The sequence below is a fragment of the Protopterus annectens genome, chromosome 2.part0, assembly GCF_019279795.1.
Source record: "Protopterus annectens isolate FY-2018-M chromosome 2.part0, PAN1.0, whole genome shotgun sequence".
Taxonomy (NCBI): Eukaryota; Metazoa; Chordata; order Ceratodontiformes; family Protopteridae; genus Protopterus; species Protopterus annectens.
The window spans coordinates 218783059-218806042 of record NC_056728.1 but is presented as its reverse complement, the minus strand read 5'-3'; the positions used below and the strand labels follow the sequence as shown (position 1 = coordinate 218806042).

At 41.2% G+C, this 22984-nt stretch overlaps 1 protein-coding gene across 2 annotated transcripts in view; it reads right to left on the bottom strand.

Moving 5' to 3' along the window:
- Window positions 1–22984, bottom strand: part of LOC122793025 (MOB-like protein phocein) — a 565681-nt gene that overhangs the window by 316561 nt on the left and 226136 nt on the right. Inside the window, exon 1 of one of the 2 annotated variants that reach the window (XM_044060677.1) lies at window positions 2330–2622. The exons of the other annotated variant lie outside the window; for it this stretch is intronic. Coding sequence (XP_043916612.1) covers window positions 2330–2389 — 60 coding nt within the window. The 5' untranslated portion in view covers window positions 2390–2622. Of the gene's footprint in view, window positions 1–2329; window positions 2623–22984 lie in introns of those variants that run through there. 2 annotated transcript variants of the gene reach the window in all.

Here is a 22984-nt window from a genome sequence, read left to right as displayed (position 1 = left end):
TAGCGAGTGCTGGTGTATTTTCAGGCTGATGGAGAATCTTATGAGCAACTATCAGTTGATTGGCCAAAAGTAGATTAGGTAATTCAAGCCACCCTAAAGATTTAAGGTTGAGACAATGATGGGTTCTGAAAGCAGTTCCAGTGGCAAATCTGGCAATGTTATTATAGCAACTAGATAGCTTGTTAAGGTTAGTCCTGCTCAAGTTTGTAAATAAGGGTGAAGCATAAAAGAGGGTGGAGAGGAGGTACAGTCAGGCAATGACAGTTCTAGTTACTGGAGTTAGGAAGGGCTTAATCCTATAGAAAGATCCAAGTTTTTTATTGACAGTCTTGCTAGTTTGACTAATGTGTGTATCGAACTTGAGGTTATTGTCAACTATTACTGCTAAGAGTTTGGTACAGGGGTCAGGAGAAATAATGGTCCCATTGTTAGACCTAATATTAAAGGCTGGTAGGGGGTGTCTTCTGTTGGGGGAGAAAAGTAATAGTTTTATTAGGATTTAGTAAGAGTTGCCTGTTAAGGAGCCAGTCTTCTACTGTGTTAAAAGTGGCTTGGGAAACTATCTGAAGGAAGTTTGCAGTAGTCTACAAATTTAGTTAACCAGTGGTCTTGTCTCTTCTGAAATCAGAAAAGTGGATGCCAAACAAGATAGGCCACAACAATAACCCCTGAAGGACCCTACCAGTTACCCTAACACTATAGAGGCAAGTGTCACATGAACTATGTCGGTTCTGTATTTTAGCACACCAGCAATCCATCTTACCACTTAAGGTAGGTTGATATGATAGTATACTTGCAAGTCCAGCATGAGGTATGGTATTGAATGCTTTGTCCAGATCAAGACAAGCTGTATGATTAGCATGACCATTGTCAACTGCACACAATCCACATCAAAGAAATTAACAAGGTTTAACATGCATTACCTCCCTTTGATGAAGTCAAATTGCTCCGATTCAGTCTTAATGAAACTGTTTATGACATGCACCATAACTTTGCAGATCAGACCCTCAAAATTAACTGATCTCTAATTTCAAGGGTCCATAGTAAGGACACCACAGTAGTGTATCAAGATTTGGGAACACAGCACATGACCAAGCTTAAAGAGGGGTTCATCGACAGCCTGTTTGATACCATTTAATGAGCATCCTGGTTTTGCGAACAATTCTCTTAAAAGTACAGCTTCTAAAATTACTGTGCCACCACAACACATTTTAGAAACTACGCTAAGTTTTCTTCACCACCTGTCAGTTTATTTAGTGAAGGATTGCCTAAAACCCCCTGAATCTTAGTCAAATGAATGCCCTTCCTTCAAAACACCACCACATTATCTCCTGTCACCAAACAAAAATAAAGCAAAAGCCCTTATAAATGCTACAAATAATCAACTTTTCCAGATTCTATCCGCACCCCCTTTTCCTTATTTTTGTACATAGGGTGACAGTATCAAATCAAATCAACGGTGACCATCTACCACCAAAGCTCTCTCCTGCAGGTGGCTAGTAAACTAGTACACCTTGAAAGATTCTTGGTTTCCTGGGTCTGATGTTCCACATTCGTAATTTGCAAAACAATTACGTATTTACATATAATTTTATAAACACGTCCATCCTTATCACCATTTTTCTTTCTATACTTTAAGCCAATGTTCTAAATAAAACGTTTACTGGGATCACCTTACGAACCCGGTTAACACGTGAATAAAATGGGAATATCCAATACACACTCTTGTGCAAAAAGGGGGGAAAACACAGTCCTTGACGATGATATCTGTAAGCAACAAAAGCACGCATACAGAAGATTAAAAATAATCCTACCCTAAACAAGAACAATGCATGCTAACTCTTAACTACTGCAGATAAAACTACTAGGACTAAACAAGACTGCCAACGGGACACGTACACATTATATTGGTGCAAAATACTTGCAGATGACATGTATAACACACTTTTTTCAGCTGTAATAAGTTACAACAGAAAAGTACCAATGCTATTCTAAATGCCTTAGACTAAATGAGACCTCACCTAATTAACTGGTATGTAAACATAACAGAAAAAAAATATTATGAATGCGCTAAGGCGAGACTAGCTTGGGCACCTCTTTTACAAGCACAACCAATATAAAAAGAAACATTACAAAAGGGAAAAAAAACTCTAGCTTCAAAGTTTAACTCCAGAACAGCTGTCAGTCAGGCCCAGCTTGCTTCTCTCAAGTCACAATAAAATGCTCTGCCTATCCCCACCCTGGTGACATACACGGACTATGGAGCATCTCCAAAACCAAAACATCATAGAGACCAAAAGCTGCCCTAAAAAGCCAACACTCAATTTACCTGCGTTTTTGTGCTTGGCCTATTCCTCCTCAGGACTGCAGACCCCTCCGCCATGACCATAGTGACAGATTATCCAAGTGCCCGGATGGAGTTATGGGAACCAAGAGGAAACTCTAAAATTCTAAGGAGGAAACAGGGAGCCGGAGGTTACGAATTGAGTGTAGTACGTAGTACCTCTGACGTCGGCACGGCAGGAAGAGATAATCGGAAGATCATTCGAACTGTTTTGGTGTTAGTATTGTATTAAGTTTGAGTTCTCCGGTTCGGTTCTCGGCTGGGGTGCCTTCTGTGCGGAGTTAGCATAGTTTCCTAAGGTCACGTGGGTTTCTTCCGGGCGCTCTAGTTTCCTCCCACATTCCAAAGACACGCAGTAGGTGAAGTGGATGCTGTACATAGACCCTAGGTGATAGAATGTGTACGAGTGGTATGAATGAACTACCGCGGCAGGGCTAAGTCACCCGGTGGTATAAACCTTGGCTGCCTGGAGGCGATTGTCACTGTTGAAATGATACCCAACCTCATGTTCAAAAATGGTAAAAGAGGTTGAGGATGGATTGTATTAAGCCAAGTCCTTATTTTCCCCAGGGAAAAGAACAATTTAGCTGGCAGGGGATATCCAGTTAGGGTTGTTGTCTCCCTCTTTACACAGTGCAGTCCACTAGTGCCCTGTTTAAGCGTTTGGGTGATGATGGAGATAGGTTTACCACCTGCCTCACTTTGCGAAGGACAGTCTTTCTTTGGGAAGTTGTGTCCGACAAATAAATTGTAAAAATGACCAATGTCCTGAGATTTTACGGCAAAATTATTTCCTATATTTTTATGTAATAGTTGCATAAAACAGTTATTCTGTATCTGAAACACCTAAATGTTATCAGAAACAGAATAAGCAACTAAATGCTATAAGAATAAGCTTTTATTTAGGCAAAAAAAGTGAAGTTCTGTCCTTTGTACTGGCCATGGGTAAGTTTTGGCCTGCAAAATCTGATGTTTGTACCACAATTGTCCCACTTTGGCCATTTGAAAAGGTGGCAACCCTATAATAGAGAACTCTGGCCTGAACGTAATAGTGTCTATGAATACGAACACTAGTTATGCTCTGTGCAGTGCTCACCATTATTGCCTAGCATTCAACCACTTACCTGTAGAAATAATTAAGGGCATTTTTTTAAAAATATCTGTACTATTATTGACATTTAAACTCTCCTCAACCACTTGTACCTTTCCCCTAACCAATCACTCTCAGACTCACTCCTTCCGTATAGTACCATCTCTCTTTATGTATTCTACTTCATCATTACTTAAACTTAAGCTTTTTCCTCTCCCTATCTCAACTCGTATAACCACCCCTTATAACCATTAGTCTGTTATAACCAAAACAAGAAACCACCCCCAGTATAACCTCTTCAATTACCTGAGAAAATTATTAGTTAATGTCCTACTATCCGGAAATATACATCCAAACCCCGATCCCAACAACTGCTCTTCTCATCCAGCCTACCCCTCACAACTACACACCTAATACATCCCACACTCCCACATCTACGTCCACTAAGAACCTAACTATACTTTCTATAAACATTCAAAGTGTTATGAATAAAATCACCCCTTTCCAACCCTGGGTATCTTCACATACCCCTGATATCCTTTGCCTCTCTGAAACCTGGCTCAAGCTCCATATAGCAGATAATGAAATTCTTCCTCCTGTTTACAATATCCTAAGACATGATCACACCAAAAAGAAAGGTGGAGGTGTGGCTATCTTATATTCTAACCAGCTCACCTTTCACCCACTCACAAGCACTCCCCCAAACATCCACCCTGCTGAAATCCTCATAGCCAACTGTCATTTAAACACTCACAAAAGGTTAGCCATTGCTGCCATCTATATTCCCCCTGGGAATAACATCCCTATCTTAGAACACGTTCTCTCCTGGATCTCCCTTAACATCACCTATGTGAGTGTTGTCTTGGGAGATGTGAACATTGATTGGAATGCCTTAACTACTGAAAGCCCAAACTCCTCTATAAATCTCTTTGGCTTCACCCAACTGATCTCTAACCCTACCTACCTAAATAAACACAGCAACCATAGCTCCACCCTTGACTGGGTCCTCACCTCTAATCCCAATCTTTACCATAACCCCTCTACTTTATCTGACACCCTTAGTGATCACCATCCCACCTACATAAGTAAGACACTCACCTCGACTTTACAAAGCCCAACAATACAAAGACTGCTGCAAATGCTCTAACTTTGATCCTGATACTTTCAACACACTGCTCTCTTTAATTGACTGGTCTTTCCTCCACAATCTTCCACTGGAGAATGCTGTTCTTGTCTTTAACAACGTTTTCCTAGATGGACTCGACTCCAAAGCCCCTGTCAGAAAACTAAGGATTAAAACTCATTTTGCCTCCTGGCTCACACAAGACACCAATACCCTAATGACTAAGAGAGATAGTGCCTAGAAAAAATGGAACAAATCCATTTCCGACCTTCTCACATTTTATTTATTTTATTTTACATTTGTTGACCAGGAGAGTCCAACTGGATTACAAGTCCATTTTCAGTGGAGGCCTGGGGAGTAAAGCTCCAAGAGAACTATTTTTTTTTCACAAAACATAGTTTTAAGGACAGACTTTTGACATACAATTTCCATAGAAGAGACTTTGACATACATATTAACTAACAGGATACATCCGTTCTCTACAATATATTAAATTTTAGAAGATATTCCTAAGTTGAGGATTCCTATGATAGATTTACTATCAAAGTAAAAGCAGAGAGACATAGAATAAGGCTCTGAGAGAGCAGATGGTGCTCACTATAGTTGAGAAGGATAACAAATTGATTTACTATATGTCCTTGCCTGGTTTTAGTTGAGAAGGATAACAAATTGATTTACAATATGTATTCTCCTGGTTTTAGTTGCTTATGGAAAGCACAACATTGCTGGGGTAGTTTTCCCTAACTCCTGGAGAGATGGGATGAGCAGTAGATTAACACTCCTAAGCGGGTAAAGTACTATGAATGGTTGGCTTAGCAGAGTTACTTAAGTTGGGTGAAGTGTTCTAATGAGACATTAGCCAGGGGGATACAGGAGCACAGTTGATTATTCAAAAAGTGAGTTTTAACAAGTTTCTTGAACTGTGATGGGGATTTGCTGTCAGTTATGTGAGCAGGAAGGGAGTTCTAGGTTTTTGCTATACAGTGGCTGTAGATAGACTTACCAGCTTCATTGTTATATTTGGTTACTTTGAGGAGGTTTTGTGTGCTAGACCTCAAGGGCCTGGCAGTTGTATAGGGTTGCAAAAGATTTTGTAGGGATGGGGTGTTTTCAGAGTTATGTAATATTTTATGGGCTAGTGATAGTTGATTGAGTTGAAGTAGTAGTGGTAGTTCTAGCCAATTGAGTTTTTTAGGCATTCACAATGATGTGTTCTGATGGGAGAGGTTGAAGCAAATTTGGCTATCTTATTATAACAGCTATCAAGTTTGTTTAGGTTGGATTTGCGGAGATTTGTAAGCACAGGGGAGGCATAAAGTAGGGTGGATGGTAGGTGAGTCCTCGCTGTTGTTGTTTTGAAGTAGTCAGTGAGGAATGTTTTATTGCAATACAGTAGGCCAAGTTTTTTATGTACTTTTTATGGTTATAGAAATATGTAGGTCAAATCTAAGATGATTATCTATTTCAACCCCTAAGAGTTTGCACATGCACACATGCAGACAGCTCTGCAATTTAACCAAAAAAAAGGTAATCCTTGATTAACAGAATTTTTTTCCATAAACCACTTAACAATCTGCATTGTAACCCCCCAAAATTCTGGAATTCTGTTAATAACCTGTTACACCCTGGGAGCTTATCTTCCTCCAATCCCAGCCCAAACAGCTCCCCTACTGAGATTGCTATGCTTCTAAATTCCCACTTCATTAACTCCATCCTCAACCTCACCAAAACCGATACTGCTATCTACCCCTCACCACAAATCACCACCAGTCCAACCATCTTCTCCCTTAAACCTGTCCCCACATCCTATATTAAATCACTTCTGACCAAACTAAAAACATGCTCTCCATCAGTTGACAACTTACCTCCTCACTTCCTAAAACTATCTGCTAATTCTATTGCTTTCCCTACCTCTATATTAATCAACAGATCTATCAAGGAATGCTCTGTACCTGATATCTGGAAAAAAATCTTTGTTATCCCATTACATAAAGGCAGTTCTGCAACTGACCCCTCTAACTTCAGACCTATTTCATCTTATTCCTCCTGTCTAAAATTCTTGAAAAATGTATCCACAAACAACTTCTTAATCATATTCTCCAAGAAAATATCCTAACTCCCACACAACATGACTTTCGGCCAAAGCACAATACTGTTACTACTCTGACATCCTTCATCAGTACTATCTCCTTACCATGTGATAACAATAAATTAATTTCTTTCCTGTTTCTAGATCTATCCAAAGCTTTTGATACTGTTTCCCATAGACTACTACTATCCAAAATTGCCTGTCTTAACCTCTCAAGCGCTACTATATCATGGTTCTTCAGCTACCTCTCAAATAGATTTCAGGCTGTGAGATGGCTATCAAACTGCTCTCCCTTCCAGTCCAAACTGGGGTACCCCAAGGCTTCATCCTTGGTCCCCTTCTTTTCAACATCTTTATTAATGACCTCCACTCTTCCTGTCCACTCTCTACCCTTATACAATATGCTGACAACTCTACAATTATCTCCTGCTCTGACAGCATCACAAGCGTTCATGCCCTCACCGAAGAATCTCTCCACTCTGTTGAAAGATAGCTTACTTCCCACCAACTTCTACTAAATCCTAAGAAAACTAAACTCCTCTTGTTCCTCCCTACCTTTCTTCAGCATCATAAATCTTCCTTCTCTGTCTTCTCCCTGAATAATACTGCCATCTCATCAGAACCCCACACCAAGCTCTTAGGTGTTATAATAGATGACCATCTCAAATTCGACCTACACACTCAGTAGTGCATAAGAAAGAGCCATCAAAAACTAGGTCTGATTTATAGACTTGATAAATACCTTACAAATGCCCCCAGACTCCCCCTTGCACAAGCCTTTCTACTCCCCACTCTCCTCTATGCACCTATTCTCACACACTTCCAAACAAATATTCTTAGTAAACTCGAACTTACCTATAACAAAATAGCTCGATTTGCCTACAACCTATGTTACCGCACCCACCATTGCATCACACTAAGAAATTTGCAGTGGCTGGAATTTCATTAACAAATCCTAATACCACAACTTCTCTTGGCTCATTCAGTTCTACATCAACCTTCTTCCTGTCCTTCTCTCTCCACTCTCATCCAGCTCTATACTCCCAAACACTCCCTCCACAGCTCGCAACAGCACTTTCTTCAAGTATATAGGCCCAATAAAAATATTGGAAAACTACTTTATAGCTATTCCATTGCAAATGCCTGGAATAAACTACCCACAATGTCAGATGTATTACTGAAACAAACACCTTTAAAATAGCAGTTAAAGACTACTTACATAAATCATGGGCATGCCAATGCCAGGACCCAACATAAGCTCCCTCCACTGCCACTGAGTGCTGCCCTCTTAGCTAATATCATACCAGACCTATTACAGACCCCTCCTGCTCTCTGTTCTTTCTAACTTCTACTCATACTCTTCCACTGCTTCTCTACTACACTTAGCCAGCATCAACCTTATATATCTTGGTACTTTTTCACCTCATATATACTTTACTAGTGCTATTTGTCTATATACTTCTTTCCCGCTCTACAAGGTCACTTCATAAATTTAATTATAACTTATCTTACTTTGTTATTATCAGACATTTATCCAGGTTAGTCCCTGATGATAATATCTCCGACTTACTTGTACTGTTCTCATTTTTCTACAGAAAAAAACTAAACTTATTATGTACAGATTTCCTTAGTTATTCATTGTTTAATTCATATTTTATCTAATTTTATTTCATTTTTTTAGTTGACTTGTAACAAATGTCTGTGTTAATAAATGTTTATGCATTGTAATACTGGAGCTTTTCTCCTCAGGTCTCTGCTGAAAAAAGGCTTTTCCCAGTCAGCCCAACCCAGTTAACAAATATCTAATAAATAAAATATGTTGGCAAGTTGCCAAAGTAAGAGATTCTTAATTAGTCTACAACTGATTATTGCTGACATCTGTTAAGTATAATCCACCACCTTTTCTCCCAGAGAAATAATGAGGACCGACAGTGTTATAATGTGGAACAAATGAGCAAAATGTTGAACAGTAACAAACAACTTCAGCTATGAAATATGACATTTATACTTACAGAATAGCCCTGGGATTCATGAAGGCTTCGTGCAAGAATAAGTCTGTTCTTGCACGAAGTGGATCATGCCCATGCAGCAAAGGAGAGTGCCTTGCATATTCATGAAGGTGAGCTGCTGTATAACCTGCATGGACACGATCCGTGAACAAGTGTATGGAGTGTGTCCAAGCAGTGCTCACACAGTAAACATGCCCCCTGCACTCAGGAAGTGCCGTACTGCACTTTGAAAATAAAAATAGTCTCCATGGACATGGTTATCATACCTCCCAACTGAACAGATATTCACAGAATTTCCAGATTTTTGCCTCATATGTTAGGTGTGTTCCTTTTACTGTCCTGGCAAAGAGATGAGGCTCATACTCATTAAATAATGAGAAACATTTGAGTCTAAGACTCCACATCCTTCAAATAAGTCACGCAAATGCAAAATCTATTATTCTATCAACTTTCTAAGTTTATAAAAGCAATATTTAAAATCTATCCCTCTTTGTCCCCCCATTATGTTAGGCTTTGTCCAGATTTTATGCTCTAAGAGGTGGAGAGGTATGTCTGTTAGCTATGTGCATATCCCTAAACTAAGAAAAATAAAACAAATACATTTTTCCCCGTCCCCACTAAAGTTTAAGCATAGCTGATGGGGTGTGCACATCATGCAGATGTGTTCAGCATAGCTTAAACATCCAAAGGAGCTAAATAGAAATATATAGCCAAAATACCCAAAGTGAGGTAGTGTAGTGGTTAGAGCTTTCACCTCCTGTGTAGTCATTCATGGTTTGAGCCCCAATGCAGTCCATTCATTTTTATATGTGAAGGCAGCACTAAAAAGTCTTTTTTTATAAATAGGTAGTACATAATACATATTTGTTAATCAGGGTAGTGTAGCAGGTCCAAATGTGAGGTGTCAGTGTAGTAAAGATGTGAAACCCCCATATAAACACAAGTGTCCCATACAGTATAGCCACACAAGAATATAATGTACATAAAGCACATAGGGGGATGTTATGGAAGGTAAGCATACATATCATATGTCATTAATGAGGAATCAACCCCACAATCCTGATAGTCCATAAAATGAAATCTGAACAAACCTAAATTGTGCTCAGCTATGCATAGACGGTGTAAGCATTGTTTAAATTTAAATGCTTAGCAATAATTAGCATAGCTAAGTGGATTTGCACACTGGTAAGCAGTGCTTAGAAGCTACCCCTTTAAGCAATGCTTATCTAAGCTAAGTGGGTTTGCACGTCGCTTAGCTTAGCTCAGCATATTAAACATTTTCCAATCGTGGCAAAGGGTGGGAAATCAGCCCTATTTAAACCTTGTAGGTGGGAATACAACCATAACCAGTTGTAGCTAATCACTGCAGGCACTATGGCTGGCATTGGTGATGGTGTGCGCTTTTGGGCGCAGAGTTGGGGTATTCAGGAGTCCAGGGTCATGGTTGGACTCCTTGTAAAAGACCATGAAGGGAGACTGCTGCAGGACCAGTACCAGGGCTCCCATTACAAAGCAGAGGCCTGAAACTGACTCACACGTGACCTCACCAGTGCTACTGGTATCCCTCGGACTGGTGAGCAGATCTGGCACCATTACATTGGCCTGAAGCATAGGAAGAGGGATCTCTTGGACCAGTGGATCCAAGATGCACAGGCACAGAATGTCCCTGAAGTGTGTAAGTATCAGTATCAATTAGTGTTCTGCAAAGTCCAGCCTGAGTATGTAATCAATAGGTATGCATAAATGTTTATTTATCTCCTCTAAAGCTGCAGATGAGAGGGCTGCAGATATTGATGCACTTGCCAGTAGGCTGCTAAGGCTGTGCAGGGAGGCTGGTGAGTAAATATCTAGTTGCATTAATCAGGGTAAATAAATAGAAAGTAGTAGATTGTCAACAACTAGTAGGTTAACTGTGTACTGTGTGCAATGACTACAGGACTGTTATCAGGTGAATAAAGGTATCTGTAACATTGAATGAAAATAACCTCAGACTGTTGTGTTTACTTTGTCATGTTGTGGTAAGAATATAAATGTGTACAAGTTCTGCATAGTTATGTGTTTCTGGTAGAAAATAACTGTTTTATGCAACTATTACTGAAAAATGAACACATATCTGTTGTCTGAAAATTGCAGTACAGTTGTCATTGCCTAGGGTATTTGTCTAACTACAAGGTCAGATTGTAAAAAACAGAGAGTATTAGGGAGAAAAAGTCAAGCATGAGTCAGCAGTTCCTCAGTAGCTCATTGTGATGAAACACAGCTGTGGTGCACCTTTTTGCAAAAACAGGCATGGTTGGAATCCTGTCAGTGGTAGTACGCTGAATGCAAATTGTCAAACAAGAATATGTGAATATTTGTATAAAAAGTCAGGTAGTTGTTTGTCTTTTCAGCTTTTCCAGGTTAGGGGTTGCCACAGTGGAACTCCGGTCCGCTAATGATTGGCAGTAGATTATGTTTTATGGTGTCGAGTTGCCAACCTGACGCCCAACCTTCAATGAAGGCACGCCCATTCACGCAAAAGTCAGGTAGTATTAACATACATTATGCGAGTTAAGGAAATGTTTATAATAGCTGTAAGAAGGCTTTACAAACACACTTTGTGTTCAACATATCCACTGTCCAACCCCAAGGCTGCAAATGACAGCAAGATGAGTAGATACACCAAGCACTTAGTTCTTATACATGTCCCTCAAGTGTCACACTTTCACGGCTAATGGTCACTGCTGATAATAAGCAGGGAGACAAATAGAAACCCCAGTGGAGTATGTCAGTACCGCACCCCCCAAGCATGAGTGCCAGGGACTCCTGTCAGTGTCACATACGTAACTGTGAAGATGTGAATATGTATAGAAACAGTCAGGTAGTGTTAACACATATTTCTTCAACAGGTCTGCCAGGTAAGGAAATGTGTCTGTTAGCTGTAAGAAGGCTTAATCATTACACTGTGTACAACAATCCCACTGTCCATCCCCAGGCCATAGATAGATATGCAGTGAGGTCAGCCATGGAGAGTAATGAGTAGAGTAATGATCTGTACAGTTGTTGAAAATTGAAGCCTAGACAGTTGTTAATTGACCTCTCTCCCCCCCCCACCCTATCTGCACCAATACTTTATACACAGTAAATGAGTATGTTCATCTCCAAACCTACTGTTGGGACATGTATCCTGTTATTATACAAATATTGAACCATTTGAATATTAATGTTCCCCTGTTCAAATATATCATTGGTGGCCTGTTGCTATCAATTTAACTTGCATGCTGTTATAATGCCTACTGTGGTTCCATATATGCATGTGTTCTGTTTGCTGTGCAGCTGTTTCAGTTATGTTTTATGGGGTCAATTGGGACACCCATGCATGCTGTTATAACTAATCCTGAAATGTGTTGTTCTTGACTAACCATCATATTTTTTTAAGCTGAAACACCATAGCACATCTGGGAAGGCAGATCCCGGTGGATCCACCTGTCCTGTCTCATCTGGCTGTGGCACCGGGCCCCAGCACGTCTGGGACCCAACCCGGGCCTCTCTCTTCCATTGATCCTGCACCACCTTTGGGTGGAACCACCTCAGGGGATAGGGCTCACCCCCCCAGGAGCAGGCACAGAGAGGAGACTGTCACCCACAGTCAGGTCCGGGGATTGGTGTGCAGTGTTCTCCATTCAGAGTACAGTGATCAGCTGCTGTGCCAGCTTGAGGGCCGCTTGGTGCATCTTGAGGGTCAGTCTGCTCCTCCTGTGCAGCCCCCAGCACAGCCACCTTCGGAGCCGTGAAGGTACAGTGGTGACTGCTGATGGGTGGGGACCTCAGTCCCACTGTAACCGTATGGGGGCTTATGTGCATCTGATTCCCAACCACCCGCCCCATCCAAGATGTTTACCCCCCACATGTATCGTATGCTGCCCCTGTTAGCTGTCTTGTCTGTCTTCCTACCCAACTTACCTCCCCAGATGTACCTACTATCCCCAACATTCCACTCTCAGCTTATAAAAAAAAGGCAAAATTTTCCCCCAAAAAATGTCACCCCATACATAGCTGTCCATTTTGCCCATGGGTCCACAGGACACATATAATCTGGTCTAATTGGCTTAACAACACATTACTGTTCTCCTCACCCCTCTCTCAAGGTTTTGAGTGTCCAAATTCACCTCCAAATTCTGTACAAATGCACAGCTGTTGCTGTATCACAAATGGACAGCTATGGAATTTCCCTACACCCATCCTGCACATCCCTAGCTATCTTTCATATTGTTTTTCCATCTGTGTATCCCCTTTTTCACCACTTTCCTATCACCCCTTTTTTCTTTTCTTTTAAAGAAATTAGCGTGGGGTTAAGTGGAAGTAAGCAGCAGTAATCAGCAGTGAGCGAGTTTGAGCGATGCTAAGTGATACCTACACAGATTAAAAACAAACTTCCAGAACTAGTAAAACAAAAAAGGCGAACCAGGAACAACTGCAGACCACCGATTTATTTATTTAACAAAAAAGGCAACCCAGGAACAACTTCAGACCACCAATTTATTTATTTATTTATTTAACCAAAATTGTACTAAACGCTTTCACCCACACACATCAGGGCATCTTCAGAGTACTCCGAACCTACACAGATTAAGCAGTTTTCTGATTAACCGTGTGTTGGCATCGCTTACCATCAAGCAAACCCACACAAACATGCTTACAACTGCTTAAAAGTGCCTTAATCACTCTGTATCCATCAGTCACTGTACCGCCCAGCAACAAAATAATCAGCCCTGCCAAGTGTCGACCCCAGGACCCTGCACACCATAGTCAGAGGAATGTACCACTACCATCTGAGCTGTAATAATCAATGCTGCTTTTTCAAATATATCATTCAGTACAGGTATAGAATAGTAGGGAACAAAGACTGTGGAATCAGTCATGTTTAGTATATATAAATATACACATATAGATGTGTATGGTGATAGATAAATATGAAAAAGTATATACATCAGATATATGGAGCTATACACATAAAACAAATACATATAGAATATATACATATATATTGTTATATAAAATAGGTATAGATATCAAAAAAGAAATGTGTATACATATATATATATATATATATATATATATATATATATATGGGTCTACTTCACATAACCGAAAGCTCAAATGTTCGAAATTCATATGGCCGAGACCACATGATCGAACATATGAATGTTTGAAAATGTGAACTAGACCTGTAAAAATAAAAGAACACACATTAAACTGTGTGTAGCAGGGGGGCTTCACCCCCCCTGCACCCCCCACACCCCCCCCTACTTAAATATACCAACTCCGAGATCGCACTACAGCGAGAACAAGGGAAATCTCCTGGTCCGCACTGTATGTGATTTCCCGTTCAGAATGTCGGTATTTCAAAACTCTGAACATATGGTCTGCGATCATATGGGTTTCAAAGTTTTGAATTTCGGCATTCTGAAGGGGACCTCTATATATATATATATATATATATATATATATATATATATATATATATATATATATATATATATATATATATATATATATATATATATATATATAAATATATATATATATATATATATATATATATATAAAACCCACAAAGGTAAAGAGAGGAATATCACCAGAAAAAAAAACAATAACTTCCAACAAACTGGAATGGAAAAGCTCCTACAGCAAACAATGCACTTTATTTAACTCTACAATTTCTTCCACGTTTTTGTTTACTACAGCAGACTTCATCAGACAACAATCAATAAAATCAAGGCTTTTTTATAATGTGCTTAAATTACCTAGCCAGTCAACATCACCTATTAATTAATACATTCATTAAAACAGTCGCATTAAAATCCTTTAAAATTTCTCTACCCTGTTTGTAACACCTTATATATTAGTGTATTGAAACCATACAAAGCTAAAACGATTGAAATTCCAATCCGATTATATCTAACATAAAAATCTTTAATAAAAATACATAAATCCCAAAAATCTCAAAACTTAAAAAAAGCATTAATGCATTAATATATGAATCTACTTTAGTTATTGTGAACTTAGCACCATCTGCTGGAAACCCCCTAAAATATTAGTAGGGACAGGAGTTCTATCTAAAATTACAACTAAAAATATTACTAGTCCATGGGTATAAAAAAATTGACATGTGCCTGTATTACCCTAAATTTAAAGCTTAGCAGCTCTTAATTTTAATAATGGTAAAATAGAAATTTATTTGCTGCAGGAGCTTTTCCGTTTCACTTTGTTGGAAGTTATTTTATATCTATCTATATATATATATATATATATATATATATATATATATATATATATATATATATATATATATATAATATATACACGTGTGTGTGTGTGTGTGTGTGTATATATATATATATATATATATATATATATATATATATATGCTCATAACATGTAGTGGAGTCATTTCCAGTACCATATCTCTTCACTTCTTAGTGCAAGAATACTGGACAAAGGCTGTCAAAATGGGGGGACAAAGGGCCAAGGCTAGAGACATAATGTACGTACTGCAGTTATAAATGTAGAATGTTGCCACAGTAACAGGATTTGTGTCAGCATACATGTTCAGAAGGATGTGAGTTCTGAAACTGAAATGTATGTCATCATTTACTGACAGAAATCCTCACATCATCACAGTTATTTACCACAGAAATGAAGATAATGACTCTATGGAACAGATCAGAAATATGAGCAATAAACATGGACAGTCTGAAACAATCTGGCCAGTCAAGAGGTATGCTCAGAACCCCTTAGTGCAACAAATCTGGACCAAGCCTGACAAGAGGGAGGTAAAGTCATGAAACTGGGAACATATCCCAAATAATGGAGTAGATAAGGTGACACAGTTGATGCAGTAACACCCTCCTGTCTGTTGTAACATATTTTGACTGGAATAGCTTAAGTCCAAAACCAAATTACTTCCCACTAGTTACTGACATAAATCTTCAGATCATCTCACTGATGTGTCAGAAATATACAACATGTATGGGGGCCAGGCAGCAGTACATCTGATAAATATCTGGACATAACATCACAGTGGGGAAACTACACTGAGCTGCTAGGTATGTCATCAAACACTGTCTAAACTACAAGCAGATTGACACAACACTAACCCAGTTTTGCTGTGGGGGAATACACATGTAATTGCAAATATATCAGGCACTACAGAGATGTAACAGCACTGACAGACACCAGTGTGAAAGTACATACCCATAACCAATCTCACCACATTCAAAGTGACATACTGGTAAGCCACATGAACAGTAGAGTATATGGACTGTGTGAACAAAATCACTAGCACGTTTGCCACTCACACACTACCCCTACATATACTGGCCCAATTCATAGTGGAGTCTGACGCCTGACTGTGGTATGGGACATGTGTCAGTCTGCCCCTACAAATATATACAGCTGATAGAGCACTAGAAACTGGAGCAGCATGCAAAGTCAGATAGAAAAGGACCCATAACATTTACATCTACCCCCCCTCCCTATACAGGCCAAATGACACATTCACAATACACTGCTACATAATCCTGACAGTCTGTCACCAGTTGCCAGAAATAAACAGTCCTGTCAACTGTATAGAGTCACACAGAACATCCAGGCTTTGTCCTCATATATAAGGCCTCCTACACATAACACATCTGGCAGTCTGATACATCACTGGGATGATATCGGGAATGAAGTCACTATATAATGATATACTATCCCTATGCACCTCTTACTGCATGACATCTGGACAAAGCCTGACATACTTGGAGAGGCAGAGGCCCAAACACAGGGGCATTATTGACATATTACTGTTATAAACTGAGAAAGTTGCTGGTGTAACAGGGTTGTTGTAACATATCTGTTCTGTGGGATAGGAAGTCAGAAATACACATGGATGTTACCATTTACTGACTGCAATCCTCAGAGTATGCTACTGAATTTCCAGAGGCAAAAAATGTGTGAGTAACACGCCAAATATAAGAGTCCAAACTGTCCAGTCTGTGGATAGCCCTAGTTATGTCAACCACATAATACTATCAGACTTAAATTCACGCAGAACAGCCATATCCACACAAACCCTGTCAAACTAGCATTACTTCAACTGTATAACAGCAATACTTACATTACATCGCTATGTCTGGAACATTCTCTCGCAGTTTCATGTGCTGTCTCCACAGTGTTTGTTGTAAGAGGTATTTCCAACTACCTTCTGTGATGCTGTTTGTCACACACCTCCATGAAGTCCTCCTCACAGGCAAGGAAACGGGGCCATGCTGACATGAAGTACTCAGTTATAGGAGTGTGTTTCCATGCTATTGGATATGGGAATGATACCACAGTTGTTCTACATGCAATTAGCAAGTGGGGGACAGGCCGTCATCTGCTCATGAGCATTACCTACAAAAGGCAAGCTGCTGCCTATACAAAACAGATGTATATTCTACATCTGTCTCAGAGTGAGAGAGAGAGAGACAAGCAAACACACACACTGAAACTGATGGATTATACCAACTGAACTGAAAAAAAACACAGGTATGTCAAACAATTAAGCATGTAATGGAATGAAGTAGGGGGTATGTTTGTTTGTGTCTTTCGGCTTTTATGGGTTAGGGGTCGCCACAGCGGAACTCCGGTCCGCTAATGATTGGCAGTAGATTTTTACGTACTGGCTTGCCGGGCCTAACGCACAACCTTCAACGAAGGAACACCCATTCACACATGTCGCTACACAGAAGACGCTCTAACTGAGTAGTAGGGGGTATGTAAACATGGAAAATAGGAAGTTCAAACAATATTATGTCTCAACAACACATGCTGTACTGATATAGTGCCGAACAGAACCTATGGACATAGCATCTTTGTCTCTCTGCAGTGACATAGAACACAGCTCAAGGCCCTGAGTCACCCCAGGAAAGGATGGCTCACATATGACTACTAGTGAAGTATGTGTTGCACATTACTGACTATGACACTGCTAGGCCAGCTGCTAGGATGTCGCAGATATCCATATGTTAATTGTCAATACAAATATGATATACATGTTTGTCTCAAACATGTGATGAATCTATACATGGTATTTGCATACTGAAATACTGTCGCAGCTGTGTGTGTTGAACTGCATGTGATATACTGAGCTCATACCATTCAACTGTCCAGTGTTATGTACGCTGACCATATGTGTACCTCATATTTGTAGTTATGTCATCAAGAGTTGTGTTATGTTTGGCAAATAATTGTAAACCTGTGAACACTGGCATTACAACATCACCTTCTCTTTCTTTTGGCTGCAGTCATTAGTGGTCACCACAGCAGATCATCTGTCTCCATGTCTTCCAGTCCTCTGCATCTTGCTGTGTCACACCAACCACCTGCATGTCCGCTATCACCACATACATACACCTTATCTCAGGCCTTCCTCTTTTCCTCTTACCTGGCATCCTCATCCTTTCCCAAATATACTCAGCATACCTCCTCATTACATGTCCAAACCAACATAATCCTGCCACTCTCTGGCTTTGTCCCCAAGCTGTCCAACCTGGGCTGATCCCCTAACATACATATTCCTATTCCTGTCCACCCTCATCACACCCAGTGCAAATCTTAACATCATTAACTCTGCTATGTCCAGCTCTGACTCGTGCCTTTTTTTTCCATTGCCAATGTCTCCAACCCATATAACATAGCTGGCCTTACTATCTTCTTGTAGACCTTCCCTATCACTCTTAATGGTACTCGTCTGTCACAAATCCCTCCTGACACTCTTCTCCACCACCCACATCCTGCCTGTACTCTTGTCTTCACCTCTCCCCAAACTCGCCATTAGTCTGAACCGTTGTTCCCAAGTATTTACACCTATCCACCTTTGCAAACTGTACTCCCTGCATCCTCACCATTCCTCTATCCTCCCTCCCATTCACACACATATATTCCGTCTTAGTCCTGTTGACCATCATTCCTCCCCTCTCTAGCCATACCTCCACCTCTCCAGGGTCTCCTCAACCTGTTCCCTACTCTCACTACAAACCACAATGTCATGCAAATAGGACAGTCTATGGGGACTCCTGTCTGATCATGTCTGTCAACCTGTCCATTGTCACTGCAAATAAAAAAGGGCTCATACCTGATCCTTGATGTACTCCCACCTCCACCTTAAATGCACCTGTCACTCCTAGTGCAGAACTCACCACTGTCACACTAGCCTTGTACATATCCTGTAATATTCTTATGGATTCCTCTGCCACTCCTGACCTCCTCATACAATACCACAACTCCTGTCTAGGCATTCTGTCATATGCTGTCTCTAAGTCCACAAAGACACAACGCAGCTACTTCTGACCTTCTCTGTACATCTCCATCAACACTCACAGAGCAAACATCACATCTGTACTGCTCTTTCCTGGCATGAAACCATACTGCTGATCAGTAATCCTCATCCCCCTTCTTAACCTAGCTTCCACCACCCTTTACCATTATCTCATGCTGTGGCTGATCAGTGTTATCTCTCTGTAGTTACTACAGCTCTGCACACCACCCTTATTCTCATAATCAGTACCCAAACACATTTTATCCACTCCTCACACATCCTCTCACTTTCCAGGATTACAGTAAACAATCCGGTTGAAAAGACCGCTGCCATTTGTCCTAAACACCTCCATGCTTCCACAGGTATGTCATCTCGACCAATAGCCTTTCCATTCTTAAACCTCTTCATAGCTGTCCTTACTTCCTCCTTGATAATCTGTTGCACATCTTGATTCATCATACCCACATCATCCAACCTTCTCTCCTCATTCAACAGCCCATCAAAGTACTGTTTCCACCAGCTCAACACTCTCTCCTCGCTTGTGAGTACACTTCCACCATTATCCTTTAACAGCCTTATTTGCTGCACATCCTTTCTAGCTATGTGCCTCTGTCTAGCCAGTTGGTACAAGTCCTATTCTCCATCTTTGGTGTCCAACCTTACATACAACCCTTCAGATGCCCCATCCCCAACCTTTGCCACCACTCTCTTTGCCGTGCATCCCATCTCCCTATACACCTGTCTACTTTCTTCATCTGTCTGACAATCCCACTTCTCCTTGGCCATCCTCTTTCTTTGTATACACCCCTGTACTTCCTCTTGCTACCACCAGGTCTCCTTGTCCTCCTTCCTCTGTGCAGATGTCACACCAAGCCCCGTTCTACTTATCTCCCTTACTAGCTCAAATGTAGTTACCCAGATATTTGCTAACTCTTCACTGCCACCCACTGCCTGTTTTAACTCTTCCCTGAACTCAACCTCACAATCACCCTTTCTCAATATCCACTATTTGGTCCATGGTGCTGCCCTCACACTCCTCCCCCTCTTCTTGATCACCAACTTCATCCTACAGACCAACATTCCATGCTGCCTAAGTACACTTTCCCCTGTCACCACTTTAGAGTTACCAATCCCCTTCAAACAGGCCTGCCTGCATAGCAGATAATCCACCTATGTGCATCTTCCTCCACTCTTGTATGTCACCCTATGCCCCTCGATCTTGTAAAACTACATATTCACCACAGCCATGTCCAACCTCTTTTGCAAACCCCACCACCATCTCACCTTCTGCATTCCTGTGCTTAACACCATACCTACCCATCACTTCTGCATCCCCTCTATCCCCTTCACCAACATGCCCAGTGAACTCTGCTCCAATCACCACTCTCTCACCCTTGGGTACACTCATCAACACTTCATCCAACCACACCAAAGTACATCTGTCTCATCCATCACACATACAATTAGCGGAGCATATGCGCTAACAACTGTCATCATTACACCATTAATTCCCAGCCTGCTAAACATCTACCTGACACTCTTATCACCTCCACAAACACTCTTGGAATAATGTTCCTTCAGGTTAACCTCTATACCATTTCCCCTCCCATACACACCATGACAGAACTGTTTGTACCCGACTCCGATACACACAGCTGTACACCCCTTCCATCTGGTCTCTGGCACACACAATACATCCAGCTTTCTTCTGTCCATCATATCAGCTAGCTCTGTCCCCATACCAGTCATGCTCACAAACATTAACACTTCCTACCCTCACTACCACACTCCTAGCCTTTCATCTCTCTGCCTACCATATGAGCATCAGACATCCCCAGGGTATGTCTGTGAATGCAAAAACTACTGCACTATCAAATGACATATGTGTGTTACAGCAATACAAAGAAAGTGCCACTAATTTTGGCCTGTAGCCCACCATGTATGTGCGGTGTCCTCCAGCCAGATGTCCTGCCCTGTCCTGCCCTAACAGCTTGACATGATTGACTGAGCAGCAAGACTGTAATTACAGTGTGCCATACTGACATAGAACAGAAATGCATAGCAGATATTACCTGTGCATATGTACGTATGGGTAGGTGTACCTGGGTGTCTCATAATAACTGACATGGGATGCAAAACATCAGGTAAATAAGCTGTACATGTTGTACATGTGTGTAACCTTAGTTTCTGTGCATTCAACAGAGTTACACTTCTACAGTTACTGGTTGTGGTATTGCCCTGACACAGACATGGGTGGTATAATAAGCATGAGTATCACATTGAAATTGTAGAGGTGGCCAACTGTGTTCTGACCTTGTGTCCATGCCTACTACAAACATATATATGACCACCCACATAGCTGTATGGCCTCAGCAATACCTTACTTGTTAAACCTGTCTCCACCAAAGTACGGTAAACCCCTTTGCTGGACAGCAGCAATGCACAAGGCACATAATGTGATGCTATATTGGCTGTATAGGGCAAAGCAGGAGCAGGCACTAACTGGGAAGCATGTCAATCTTTGTCTGAATGAGCATATTAGGTCACAGGTGGATTACTGTAAGGCTAACTATAAGTACAAATTGCACACATCTACTAAGGGCAATCACAAGGCCATCTTCATATATGTCTGCAGTCTCAGAGGCAACAACACAACCCACCCTGTAATGGTGGTCAATCACAGCACATACACATGCACCATAGCTACAGCCAACCTGCTACAGACAGGTTTAGGGCAAACATCACCCCTCCGGCTCACCATCAGTATAGGTGGATATGTACAGCAAATGCACCCCTCCCTTCATCATCATGGATCAGGTACAAACTGCCTAATCAAAGTTAACAAAAGCAAGTTCCCTTGGGGCCTGATAACATTCCTGTCTGCATCCTACATGAACACAGGCATATGCTTCCAGCTCCATTACACACTGTATGCAAGCAAAGCCTGAGCACCACTGACATCCCATCTGCAAGGAACACAGCCACTGTCATCCCTCTACACAAACGTGAATGATGAATGGTGGTTTATGCAATGTACTGGCCCTCATTGGGGGGAACATGACAAATCAGGACCAGGAGTGCAATGCATGTTCAAACAGTCGTGCCGGGCACGGGGGTATGATGTCTTTGTAAGTGGTAGTTAACAATAGTCCATATGCATGTGCTGGCTCTATAAAGAACTCTAGGCAATGTCTGAGGTCCTGTGATGTGTTTCCCTGTTTATGTCTTCCAGGTGCCATGCAGCGGCAACCACCTTACACTGATGCGGAGACAGCAGCCATCACAGAAGTTGTAATCTTAAACAATGCCATCCTTTCTGGCTGTAGCCAGGAAAATCTGTGGGAGCGGACTGCCCTGTGGGATGAGATCATCCACAGAGTGAACATTTTCGGCCACCATGGATGCACATATGATCAGGTCAGGCATAGAGCAACTGACCTGATACGTAATTCCTGGCAAAGGGCTGCTGCTATAGTGAGGGACTGTACTGCTACCGGTGGGAGGCCAGCCACACAGGCCCCACTTAAGGCGACAGAGGAGCTCCTTGCCAACCTTGGGGTAACCCCCACACAAACTCTAACATGGGAAACAGCAGTAATGGAGGTGGGTGGCACCCAGGCAACAGGCGAGGAGCATCCAGGTAAGGCCAAAGTGCACATCAGTATAGTGAGGTAGCATTTAAACTGTCTTCTATAGCTTCTCTAGATGCATATGTCAGTGCAAAATGGATTAGTGGGTGGGGTTTAGTAATGCACACAAGTGCGCATCTATAATGAAGGACAGCAAATTGTGTAATATCATAGTGGGTACTGTACCTGTGCAGAAACGTAGCATTCATCTTGTACCAATGCCTAATGTGAATCTACTGACAATACCTCTCCCTCACAGCTACATAGGTCCCTCTGGTCTGTAGTCTGAAGCTGGTAAGTATGGTGATTTTCCTGTTGTGGCTCACCAGTACACTAGGCATGCTAAAGTTAATGAATATGACCATGCACACAACTG